Genomic DNA, 13,806 nt, shown 5'->3' with positions numbered 1-13,806 from the left:
GTCAACTCTCAGGGCAATTCGTTACATTTGTTATCCATGACATTGTGTCATGGACCTTGCCATCTCCGATACGGTTGTGATCCCCATCTATAAATTATATTCTCTAAACACGAATCTCAAACCCGTCGGTGTGCCGCACCTGCATGACAAAAGAAATGGTCTTTCCACGGCCCAGCGCACCGAATCCGATCGCACGACCCGGTCAAGACGGGCCGATCCGCCGGAACCTACGGCCGGTTCACGTCATAAACCACCGAGTCGAAACCCTTCGGTGTGCCGCGGCCCACGGTAAGATGATCCTAGCTTTACCACGCGGTGAGCCGAGCCAGGAGCGACGTCCCTCTCTCCCATCGCCATAGAATGAGACGGAACGGTACCTAGCCCATCGGTCGGTCGTCGTCTCCAAGAGTGAACCTTCGTACGACGAAATATGTGACCGCTTTTCCGTTCCCAAAAGCCTCGGCTCGTCTTCCTCCTCCTCACTCGCCGTCATGTCGTCTTCTGCGAACCCCCATCTTGTCCGTCTAGGGTTTCAACGAGCCTCGAAACCCTCTTCTCCAGCCGCGACGAGATCACCGATCTACTCTGCCGCCGCTTTTCGATCCGCTTCCCATGTCATGGTCCGCATCTTTTGCGTCTCGTATCTTTTGCTTTCATGATCTTTGATTGGTTTTCGTAGATACCGGTGAGAAGGTTGCGTTTCTCCGATGCTTTGTTCGTGACTGACGCGGAAACTGTTAATTTTTTCATGTATGTAGTCATCTAGATTTGGAGTTGTTAGATGGAGATGCGGTCCCAGACATTATTTCCTTCCCATCTCGGCCATGGATGAGGTTCTTGCCATTTTCTTGATAATTTCGTGATTGTTTTCTGTTTCTATTTGGTCTCACCTTTCTTGGATCTTTCTTGATGGTCTGAATAGAATCCTCTTCTTTTGGTGTTTTGAACAAACACCAGCTGTTTAGAAACTAAATCCAGTGTTCATTTTCCCCTGATATGGTTCGTTGGTATTCTGTTTTATGGCGTAGGATTCTATGGGGATTCCCTCACTTTTCGAAGAGGGTGATGATATTTCTGGAGGATATTCGTCTTACATGTTGTCTTCGAGTGAGGGTGAGGATAGTGATATCGATCTTCTTCTGAACCCCACGGGGGATATTGACTTGCCGACAAGCAGGGATCATTTGGAAACACCTGATGCTGCAATGACAGTTGCTGCCCACCGGTTTGCTACCATGCATAAAGGACGGAGGAAGAAAAGGTGGAAATTTGGCAATTTATAACGCCTTAGTGTTTTTTGAGCTTTATTTTGGTTTTCATGTTAGAGTTTTTCAAAGTTGGGCTGTCAGGCTCTGCTGACCATGAAATAGGAAATAGGATCTCTTGTTTGGATTTCATTATGCATACTGAAAACTAGTGCTATAATCATATTTCTGTAAGGTTAAGTTTTGGTATTTCTGTATCAAAAATAATGCAATGGAGCCTCTGTTATCTTATGTAAAGAAATTACTAGTCAAGGTGAAGATAACCCCTCACACAACTCTCTGTTTCCTCTCTATCAAGAGATATGCCATTTTGCAAACAACCCGACAAACATGATCAAATTTATAAGAAGTTCAATGGATATGTCCATGAAGTCATTTTAAAATTTGAAAATATTAACTTTCTATTTTTAACATCTCGAGTTCTTTGCTTCTGCTTATTAGAAGTTCTTCCATTGGTTCCGTATGGTGTATGTAGGTGTATAATTACTCTGCTATCATCTTTAACCAGTTGTGCGATGATAATAATTTCCTCTAATTATTTGAACTTTCTTTAGAAGACATTCTTGGCATATCATTTATCTAGCTTTGAGAAGTGAAGTAATTCTGAGCACTTTTCATTTTTGTGGGAGTTCTTCCATCCAAACCTTTTGTCCTCAGCCATAACCTATTTCTTTCCTTTTCCACATATCCCAGCTCATTACTTTTTGAAATAAAGTCCAAATCGCTTGTTCAATTAAGGTGCATATGCCCCAATCAATAGCTTTCAATAATGTAAAATTGAAAGGGAAAATAATCTGTTAATAGAGCATTTATATTGATAAGAGGTCCAATTCCTCAGTGATGGAGATTCAGATTTTCCAGGTGTGGTGCCAACTTGGCCCTAAACAAAAATGTAATGGCTCCTCTGTTTGCTTCCATTTGAACTATTTTAGCTCTTCATTTAGGTGTGATTTTTTAATTAATTTGCTAAAAAGGCCGAAATCAGAAGTAATGATTTATTGTTGAAGATAAGACAGTGTTATGGTTAATATTTAGAGAAAGAAGATAAACTTGCGTGGAATATTTGTCAGTAACTCCATTTCACCCATCTTGGCTACTTTTAACATGTGTTTTGGTAGGATAATCTGAACATGTTTTTTTTCTTTTTAATTTCCGTGCTCTATTTTTTTGAATTATTATTACTCTATTAGAGTTGTTAAATCATGGTACCCAATTCAGTATTTTTATGACTGAGTGAACAGAATTTGCTCTATAGAACAAATACTAGTAGTTTGGTGCTAGTCATAATAATGATTGCTCTAGTGACTTCTGGAACCATGCCCCATAGTTTGGTGAATAGAGCACTATGCAAGCACCAAGATTTGGAACACATTTTACATGTATTGTACTGTCATTGGAAATAATTAAGGCAAATAGTGATGGATGTTCCATACCTGTCAAATGGTTACTGACTTGAATTTGTGCTTTTGATGCCAGGACTCTGCTAGGAGTCATGATTACCATGGGATTAATAGCCTTCTTAATCTCATTTCTTTTATTCATCGACTGGTGTTCTTGGAAGATTGTTAGACTTCCTCTGGAATCCTTTTATTTCACACACCCTTTTTCATTATCAGCAGTGTTATCTGCATGCGCTGGATGTTTATATGTTCCTATAGCTGAGAGCATGAAGATTCGTCTGATCCGTAGGAGAGAAAGGCCTATGACATATTTCCATAAGAGTGCTACTCCAACAATGGGTGGCTTGTTTTTTCTTCCAATAGGCATTGTTGTTGCAAGAGGCATTGCCGGTCTCAACTCCACTCCAGTAAATGGAGTGGTAGTAGCGACTGTTGCATGTGCAGTAATTGGGTTGCTTGATGACACTTTGAGTTGGATCAAGAATCCCAATTATGGACTGCCACAATGGCTTCAATTCTTTTTACAGGTATGTCATCTCTCTCTCTCTCTCTCTATATATATATATATATATATATATCTCACACACACACATTCTCACCCTCAAACTAGTCGATGCTCTTTGCATAAATTTATACATGCAAATGAAAACTGTCGAATGTTTCTATGGTGTTGTTAACAGGTAGCTGTTGGGACATGGTTTTCAATTTGGCTGGATTCAGCAAATATATCAACACCATACAGCATGTATAGCTTCTCATAACCAATCTGATCAACACTTGTGGCTGGTAACGTGCTACCGATTAATGGTCTGAACATGTCATTGTCTTTGGTCTTATCAATTATTAATATATATACAATTTAGGGAAGTAAATCCGCTTTTACAATAAAGATAGTTTCTTTAAAAACATGCCTTAACTATCTCAAGCTCATAATTGTGAGGTATAGGCTTGAGAAACTTACTGGTTAACATCTATTGCAAATGTGATAATGGTAACAAACAAGGTATTAAATACCATGGTATGGGGCATCCCAATTTTCCCACAAAACGGGTGCCCCATGTCTTGATGGCCATCTCGGGCAAATATCCTGATACTTGCTTGGGATGCCTTTGTTTTTTTGTCCTTACGAAATTGAGATGCCCGGCATCTTGCCTTGTTCTAGTGGCTATCCCTGCCAAACATCCTAATACCTGCTTGGGATGCCTTTTTTTGTTTCTTTTCTTTTATTTATCTGAGAAGTTGTACCATCTTTTTAAGACACATTTGAACTTCAAAAGTAATACATTTAAGGTAAGTTGGCCCTATTTTGTGTACTCTAAGGTCAAAAGCCATGTAACTAGAAATATAATTATCTGAATATTGTTTCATAAACCATATTTCAATATTTCACAAAATACATTCATGATATCAAACTCTCTACCAATCCCTTGCAGAATATCTATTGTACTTGCACACATCTTGGTCCTTTTCATAATTAGGTCCTTGATTATGATGCCAACTTGGATACTAAGCCCATCCCTGTTACTCTTTGTACTGTCAGGATAAGTCTCCTGATAGTATGTCAGATAAAAGACTAGCCATCATTGCTTAGGGTAATGTGAGGCATGATCATACTATGACTCTAGAATATATCCATATAAAGATGGATGCTGTGTAGGTGTGTACCTCTAAGGATATGATGGTTGAGGGTATACATCTGAATCATATCTAGAAGTGAAAGGGTGATAATATGCACTCTGACTATGTAATGTGCTGATAGATCTTCCTCACCAAATATGGTCACCTCAATTAAAATCTGCCTACCCGATTATTGGGTCCAACCCAACAACTCATATCTAGCCACCTCATCACCAAATTCAACCAGTCTGATACATATTGTCTAACCACCCCGATGCACATTTGGCTTACCCATTACTTGATTCAGCCATCTCATGCTTAATCAGGCCTCCTTGATGTCATTTATGACCGCCAAGTGCCAGTTGTTGTTGTGGTTGCGATGCCACCACTGTTCATCTCTCACCGCTTGGTATTCCTATTGCATCGACAACCACTTCCTAAATGCTGGGCAAATAGGTGGGGTTCAACTAAGCTGAGTTGATCCCAGGTCGATTTTGTGTCAGCCATACCTAAACTGTTGGAGGATTGGTCAAGTTCAGTCAGATTCATATGGACTTGATATAGGATGATAACCTTGCCTGAACACAACCCAAACCCAACACATTGCCATGTCTGTTGATGGTGGATGTAATGATATTCCAACTTGAAAGTTACTGTATAGAAGTTTTTATGCGGACTAATTTATTTGTTTATTTATTCCTTGACTGCTACCCAATTGGCTATAAAGGAAATTGCTGGTTCCTCTTCCTCCGCCACATGGCCTTGTCTGCATGGAGAAGTTCTATATAGTCTTGACGGCATGTAGTTTTGTTGCTATGGGGAGTGGAGTGAAGTCAATTGATGGACTTGATGGCTTGGCCGGAGGGGTTGCTGCCTTGGCATTTATAGGGATGTCTGTTGCTGTTCTCCCAATTTGTCCAAGTCAGTATTGTTAACTTGTCAGTATTTTTTATTTGACTAGCATTTGACATAATATTTGGAAGACCAAGGCATGCTTTAAAATTGATTGTATTTCCATCTTATCTTGCCCATCATAGTATTATCAGCTTGTCTGTTTTCTACATACTGGGTCCTTTGTCATGGACTTCTTTTGAGAGATATGGAACTTCAACTACATCTTTATAAATGTTGTTCTTAGCTAACTACTTCAAGTGGTTAATCATTCCATTATTCTTTTTGTTCTTGCAATAAATCATGGAAATTTTTAGGAATCTTCTGGGAAACTGATGCAACCTATGTTACCATCGTATTAATTTTATAGGTACCGCCACAACTCACCAAAAAAGGAAAACACCTATACAGAAAGATGAGTATAAATTGCATATGCCTTTTTTGGTATTAATTTTGACTTATTTTATCATCGGAGTTGCATCAAAGTTTTATGCTTGTATATAACTTACGTCAAGCCATTTTTCAAAGTTCAATTTATGATGGCTATGGGAGACCTTTATATGTATTTATCATGTTTGATGTTAGAAATGTTAGGTTTGGAGTCAGAAATGAATTAATTAACTTTTCCCGTTGGGACTCCAGGGCTTGCTTAGATTCTAGTTTTCTTCTCTATGGCGGGACTCAGTCAAGATTCTCTTACTCCATATAATTGATTGAGTTGGAGTTGAGACCCTCGCCTTCTCACTAATTCCATTTTCTTGTTTGCTTCCAATATATTATTTAACATGTGATATCCAAGGAAAGTCTTATTGTCATGGGAGGATGTTTACCTTGTCTACATTAAAATTTGATGTCCAACAAGTTGCATCTTTGGCAAGGGAGACTCTTTGCTTATGCTGTCTCATAGGGTTGACTTATGGATAAGTCTTAACAGAGTTGGCACAGCACATGAAAGAGCCATATCATGAGGTATTGATTAGGAAGAAAAGAAGCAAGTAGGTGATGTATTCTGGCTTTTACTTTTCTTTTTTTATGCTTAAGGTTGGTTCTTATGGTTAAAAGAGAGAGTCAAGTATGAAAGAGGTGAGTTCCAACTTTATTTTTTGGATCACTGGATGATTGATGCAACTTCCAGATGAGTGAAAAGAGAAGGTCATGTATAAAAGGTGAAGCCAAAAACTCTGGGTGTCACTGAATTTTAGTTTTGAGTCATGTTTTGCTGTAACTAATGTTCATGGGGTTTAGAGGCTATTGTTTAGGAGTTGTAGGGGTGGATGCATCGGTTTTCTTGTTTAGATGATGGGATATGAATATATGGCTTCTTTTGTATGGTTCCATTGAGTTTAAAGTTGTAGGATCAGAACTTATGTTATATCAGCCTCTTCTTGGGGACTGAGGCTTACTAAAGGACTGACTGTTTGAAAAGGGAGAATGATCAAAAGGATGTTCATGCTGCTTCAAATAGTTATTCTTCAAATGTATAACTATAGCTATATCATCATCATCACCATTCATGTTCTATTCTATGAGCTGCATGGTTGAATAAGTTTTGCATTGGACCTATCACAATATTTATTTAATGCCTGTTGTGGTTGAGAAAACACTCATTTATGTTGCAAGAGGGTGACCACAACACTAAATATCCTAGTAAACCCAAACATGAGAAAAAATAGCAGAAATGGATCAAATCCCATCAATTAATGACCAGCCAAGCGGCAAGCATGACATGGCTACAATAGTGATGTGGGAGATAACACTATAAAAAGGTGAAGGACTGAGATTAATAGTTACCACTTAAAGCTTGTTTGCAGAGATTTTTGAGGGAATGGACTCTTTGTGAAGGGGGTGATTTTTCTATAGTAAATGATCCAAGATCAACTACCGTAGATTAGATTATATTGAAGTTCTTACTGCTTCAACAATAAAGTATGCATGCAAATAATGAGTTACACACACACACACACACACACACACAGAGCAAAGAAAATGTCTCCTGTTATGATAGACATGCTGTGAAGAATATAATGCCCCTACATAATGCTGCTTCCTTGAGATTTAGAAACTGCTATCTGAATTTTTTTTTTCATGCATGAATGCTTGTTCAATAACCTGTTGGTCCATGATCTTGTATGATGATTTTCTATGCTTTAATTTGACCTTCATGAATAAGTCCTCAGAGCCTAAGGAATGATATACTGTCTGAGGGTTGTTTATTTGTTTTTTTTTTATTAATTTTTTTTAACTTTAAAAAAGAAAAATCTTCTTTGAATTTGAACAAAAGCCAATTTCCATGCATGGTCACATGTATAAGTACAAAGATTAGTATGGAGTTTACAGATTTTCTCATGTTGCAGTAGAAGAATTTTATCTGGTATTACAGAGTAAGTTGTCAAATCTGATATTTGAAAGCCATGGTTTGTGGTTGTCGTTACCGCCTCCAGCATTATCTAATATTATCATTTATCCTTGTGTATGCTATAGATAAGAATTTGGACTTTTTTAAACTATGTTCTAGGATCTGATTGTTCGGCTTTTTTCCCCTTCCTAATTGGAACAGAACTGTCCATTTTTGGAGTGTCAATGGCAGGAGCCTGCATTGGCTTTCTTTTCCACAACAGGTATAAGGCTACCGTATATATGGGTAGAATTGGATCCTTGGCTCTTGGTGGAGCACTTGCTGCAATTGCTGCTTGCACAGGAATGTTTTTCCCTTTGCTTATATCATCTGGTGTTTTCATCCTGGAATTGTTGTCAGTCATCGTGCAGGTATGATCACCTATCCCAAATATTTTTATTTCTTAGTTACCAGTAGATTGTTACTAATATGTTGGATTAAGGCCTGAATCTTTGGTTTTCATCGGGCTCCATCACGTCGGTTTCATTTGGTTCACCAATAGTTGTCACAATTCTGGAAGGAAAATGATTTAAAAGTGATTATTTTTGTAGACTTTTGACTCCACTGTCATTTCTTTGAGGTGTACATTGACCGGAAGAGGTTTTATTTTTCATTGCTTAGTACTGGCATGACACCTCATACTTTCATAACCAACATCCATACCAGCATTTTTACAACTATGGACAATATAGTGTTTGTTTTTAGACTAGCATACACCATCATGGGGCTCCTATTAAGGAGGTTGGGGAGTTTTGCAACTTGACGGTTATGGTATTATCAACATGTCAGTTCTATCGTATCTCAAACTTTCTGCTGTTGCTAAAGGAGTATATTCCACACCATGTTATCTAATTTTCAAGGAAGTGTATATGGGTGTAAAGAGAGGACTTTGCATTCACAATCAAATTCAGTGTCCTTTAAAGTAGAACCATTAGATATGATCTACAACTCAAATACATGTTTTGGAGATATCTTGCCCATACATCGACTCCCAAATTCGTAGTTAGGATGGCACAAATAACATGCGTTGACTTTTGGATGCCTTGGTGAATAAGCAAGAAATATTCAAAGCATTTTTTTTTGTTGATATATAGCCATTTTAGACCTTATACGTCATATCAAATCATTTATAACGATTTTATTCACAGGACTTGATAATGGGTGTAACATTTTCTCCTTGTCACCTCCGTCTATTGCAGCACCCAACCATGCAATACCTAATGGATATATGAATCATGACATATTGATGGGACATAATTCATAGATATCTATGTGTTCTTTCTATCACATTTGTCATACAAATTGGAAAATTGTAGTAACAATGAATTTGGTATATGAACATATAAGCATCAGATTGTCCAAATAATTCAGATATCGAGGCAGTCATGTCTCCTCAAAGTTTTTTTTGGTATATCTGCCCGTTGGATTATTTCTAATTATTGCAATAGACGGTTTGTGTCAATTGGTCAAGGTAAATCATGTGGCAACAGCATCTGCTACCCCAGTATTTGAGTGGTTATTGCTAGAAGCCTGGAACTGGGAATCGGGTCCCCTACATGGATGCAGTGGGCCAAGAGTTACAATATGTGATGTCATCTTCCACTGTTATTGGAGTATTATAGTTTTCATGGGTTTGTCCTTCATCTCTTTTGTGTTAGGAAGACGAGAAAGGAAAGCAAAGTTAAGAAGGAACTGTGCTCATGACTAGCAAACAAATTATCTTGTTGTAACTTAGGTCCCTTTTGGCATCTACCAAAAAGCACTTCTTTAAGGGCCAAAGCACTTTTGGATGATTTTGAGGTGCTTGGTGAGAAATCTTAAACAGCGTTCTTGCTCCTCTAGAAGCTGAAAAGTCTTAGGAAAAAGCTTCAATTTGGAGATGCTAGGCAAAAGCTCTATTTGGGATGTGTTGAGAAGTTGTTTTCATTTTAATAAAAACTCCACAAGATGAAAATATCCATGATAACTCATAATAAATATGATATGATAATATAATATAATATACTGTAATATAATATTATTATATTATAGTAATATTATATTATAATGTTATAATGTTGTTATAATAATATTATAATAAGAAAATGTTATTATAAATATGATATGATTAATAATGTAATATAATATATGATTATAATATAATATATTATATAATAATGTTGGAATGTATCATGATATAATATAATTATTATATATTACATTATAATTTGTAATGTGAAAATATTATTATTATAATATGAGTACAACTATTTTATAATTAATATAATGGAATATTACAATATTTTAATATAATGTTCTTGTAATATATTATATTATATTATTATAATACTGTATAATATAATTCAATATCAAATTATTATATCGCCATAAAATATTTAAAGTATAACATAGTATAATATTACTATTTATTATATTGTTTAGATTAAAAAATAAAGTAAAGGATTTATAAATTATGAATATTTTATTATAACAGTTTTGTTGGTACAAAGAGTTGAATGATTGAAAGTATTAAGCAATGTCGTTTATTGTCATTTCTTGTTACTAAAAGTACTTTCTCGGTTTAGTTACCAAACAAATTTAGAAGTTCCATGGTATTTCAGAAATATGGGTAGTGGACAGCAACCAGCTTTTTATTAAAAGCTTTACCACCCAATGCTTTATAGGCAAAAGATCTACTTCCTAAATGCCAAACGGGGCCTTAGTGCACTCAAAAATAGTAATGACCAGCAAATTATGGAGAAATGGTCTACTTCAGGTGCTTCTTAAGTTGTGTGGTTTAAGGGTTTGCCCTTCGGTTGCTAGAATAAATATTTATAATCTCATTTGGTACTTCGTTAAGACATTTTTATTTGTAAAGGGCAGATAGGTTTTTCATGCAAGAGACATCAGGTGCTTTGTAGTCAAACTGCATAATAGTGGTCATTGTTTTAGTCATCTAGGGGGCCTTTTTCTCTTTGGTTCAGCTAATGGTACAGGAGTTTTTTTTATTTCTTCAAGTTAAATCAAGGCATGTTGTCTTGGTATCAGATCCCGTTCAGGTGCCATCTTGTTATTGTATCCGTATGGGTCCGATTCGGTGTACCGAATATCGATACGCCCTCTATACTGTATACTGGTACCAAACCAGTACGGTACACCCCATACCGTCTAGTTTGGTTTCAGTATGGCATACCTTGTTAAATATTCGCTCATGATGGAGCCATTTCAAAATATAACAAGTGAAGCAAATGGGGTTTATATGCTGGTGCTGTGCAGGCCTGGCATATGGATGTTATTGTTAGATACTGTTGGTTCCACAAGCCTGTCTTGGAGACCAGAGTTCAACTATTTTTCTAGGTTGTACTAGTAACATGCCATTGACCCCTTGACAAAGACTTGTCATAATTTTATAGATGAAATAGTTGCCGCCTTTAGAATTTTAAACTAGACTATATGATGGGAATTGCTTGTGATGTCCTTGACACATCATGGTTATGCATTAAAGATTTTAGGCCATTATTTCTTAAAAAATGAGAAAACATTGTGGAACAGTAATGTTGAAACTTCGAGATTACCTTTCATGCTCTGATATCCTTTTTCTTTGTCATTATTGCACATTAATCATCTCAGTCATCTGTTTCTAAGCATGTCACTTTCTGTTTCTTTAATCTGAGAATCGTGCTTTTGTATATGATTAGGTTTTATTCATGATGGCAACAAGGCACATGTACGGAACAACTAGACGTTTTTTCAGGATGGCATCCTTGCATCACTGCTTGAAATTATTTGGTCTAAAGGAACCACTCATTGTTGCAAGCGCATACATCATATCGTCCATCTTGGCTTTGTTCGCTGGATATGTTGGTCTAATTTCAGCTTGAGTTGCAAAGCTTCTTTATCTACTTGTTCTTGTGTCGTTCCTTACCATCAGAATCTCATGATTTCAGCAGAGTGCATTCGACACATGGCTTTTTGTTTACTGCACCATCATCACTCATTGGTCATGTTATAATTTGTGACTCTTGCTGTATTCATGCTTCTATACATGCCTTCGCAGTGAAGAAGCTTGACACCTGGAGTATTATTGAAAGGCAAACTTCCTGGTATTGTTACGGGATGCTGGAGGTTGTGAATTGTGGCTTTTGAAGCTTCTGGCTATTGGGTTGTGATAGCATATTTTTGAAAGAACTGTGATAGCATATTGTATAAATTCTGGTACGCAGTGTATTTCTAATCAATCATCAGATGCACCTTATCCATCACAGACTCAGATTTGGGCCATGATTTGTTTTCCATGTTGAACCTCTTTCCTTTCAAGAGCAGTTCTTTATCTCAAGATATGTTTAGCTAGACTTGTTTTTGCCAAACAATTAGGCAATGTAAATTGCTGTGTTTAGAGTTCCAACTGCCATGCTAGTACATCAACCAATGAAGCAGCTGGGAGGTTCGGTTGTTCTGACAATCAACACATCAACTAACGAAGCAACTGGGAGCCCTCTTGGCATGGTTTTGATTGTTTTGTCAGAAAAGGAAGTCCAGAGGTTTTTGAGAAAAATGGAGAAACTGGTAGCTGTGATTCATGTGGAATTGTTTTAGTCAGTTGACAATACGTTGGACCCACGTTGTGTCTATTTGGACCTTATCATGGACCAAATACAATCATGTTGACCCACGCGCCACGCCTCTCTTTTCATTGTGAATTTTTTGGGGACGAGAGATGGTAATCAGCAGCCATGGATAAGCTCCGCCAGCTAAACATCTTTTTTATAATGAAAGCCCGTTTGATTGGTATCTGCTGCTTTGCCTACGGACACAAAACGAAGCATGGACATGACAAATGCCATGATGTGTGACAGGTAGCTCTATTTTTTTTTTTTTTTCCTTTTTACTTTTTCACTCTACAATGTTAACTTTGATTGCGTCATTCAGCGTGCCGGTTCTCAAATCTCGGCCTTCTTGCCTCGGGTAATTCCCCTTCTGGAGCCATCACGTATAACGGTTCTAAGCGCATCTGCCGGCGGTACTTAACTAGAAAGTACAGGTCTTTGGTCCAGGTGATTAAGCGATTCAACGTAGGTTCCTACGTCACATCATACCGGCTTGTTTTTTTATCGGATATCTTCGAGGAGACCGCATCACATCGACTTTTCTTGCGGGGGAAAGGCCTTTAAAATAAAAGAGCAGTTGAAATGTTCCATTTGTAAATAAAGCTTTCAACATTGGTCAAAGACACAGTCATTGACCTTTGTTTGATCGCGCCAACTGTAAGCCTCCAAACTGGATAGTACATTGACGGATAAATATTCTCTAAAAAATACACATACATAATGTCAAAACATGGCAACAACCCTCTAATTTTTTTGTCGGATCAATCTTCGCACGGAAATCTGCATACCGGATGTCGGTGCGTTCATCAATTGGATGACACCAAAAAAAATATTAGAAGACTTTTTGGACTTCCTATTTGTTCTTCTCAAGTGGTTGCACTTGTGACATAGGCTATTGTTGGAAAGCTAGTCCATTTTGCTTAGACCTACTCAACAGACTGCTCAGCCCGAGGGACCACATTATTTACTTGGACCCAAATCTGATCCACCTCAGCCTCCGGGCCTACTTCTCCAATCGGAATTCGTTAATTATCAAGCTTCAGGCTTTTGGATTGGGCTCTAGAGCTGTTTGCTTTTTTTTTTTTAAGGCCATGGCTTGAGCCAATAAGGGCGAAGTTGGTGGAAAAGGGAAGGCGATGATATAGTGGGCATCATCGGTGGCAATAACATTAGCAAGAGCGAGCATGGATTGAAGGAGAAGGGTGTTGGTGTAGACCAATGACAGATTGGGATAGGAGAGGTCGAGGGGTGGTGGTAGTGTTGGGTGGGGAGGGGGAACGAGGCCTTGGTGGGATTGCGGGAGGAGGAGGAAGCGGAGAGGGTGGCGTGGAGAGGAGGGGAGGAGGGAAGGGGATTGGTGGGGGACTGGGACTCAAGATTGGAGGAGGAGAGGGAGGAGTAGTTTGTATGTGATTGGGATAGGAGGGGTCAAAGGATGGAGGGAGGCCATGGTGGGATCTGGGGAGGGGAAGGAAATGGAAGGAGAGGAGAGGAGGGGAGGAGTCGGGGAGGTCAACAGGGGATTGAGACTTGATATCGAAGGAGAAAAAAGAGGGATCTGAGAATCCATGCAAATGTATTTTTAATCTCATATTGATTATTTACTAAAAAAATCTTAGATACTTATACAGAATCAAAGAATCCAAATAATA

At 37.9% G+C, this 13,806-nt stretch overlaps 1 protein-coding gene across 3 annotated transcripts; it reads left to right on the top strand.

Moving 5' to 3' along the window:
• The first annotated feature begins 292 nt into the window (after positions 1–292).
• LOC105040642 (phospho-N-acetylmuramoyl-pentapeptide-transferase homolog) lies at positions 293–11,811 on the top strand. 3 transcript variants are annotated; one of them, XM_010917266.3, is made up of 8 exons: positions 306–620; positions 759–833; positions 1,029–1,261; positions 2,742–3,192; positions 3,346–3,410; positions 5,010–5,203; positions 7,761–7,939; positions 11,246–11,811. In XM_010917266.3, exons 1-8 carry the CDS (start codon positions 492–494, stop codon positions 11,426–11,428), a joined length of 1,509 nt encoding a protein of 502 aa, XP_010915568.1. In that variant the 5' UTR covers positions 306–491; the 3' UTR covers positions 11,429–11,811. The 3 variants fall into 3 exon arrangements, with proteins under 3 accessions (XP_073110669.1, XP_010915568.1, XP_010915567.1); XM_010917265.3 differs by having other exon boundaries at positions 309–620; positions 7,731–7,939; XM_073254568.1 differs by lacking the exons at positions 7,761–7,939; positions 11,246–11,811 and adding an exon at positions 5,544–7,754 and having other exon boundaries at positions 293–620.
• Positions 11,812–13,806: the final 1,995 nt, after the last annotated feature.

This window comes from Elaeis guineensis, chromosome 3 (assembly GCF_000442705.2).
Source record: "Elaeis guineensis isolate ETL-2024a chromosome 3, EG11, whole genome shotgun sequence".
NCBI classification, from domain to species: Eukaryota; Viridiplantae; Streptophyta; class Magnoliopsida; order Arecales; family Arecaceae; genus Elaeis; species Elaeis guineensis.
This window is presented reverse-complemented; position numbering and strand designations above follow the sequence as displayed.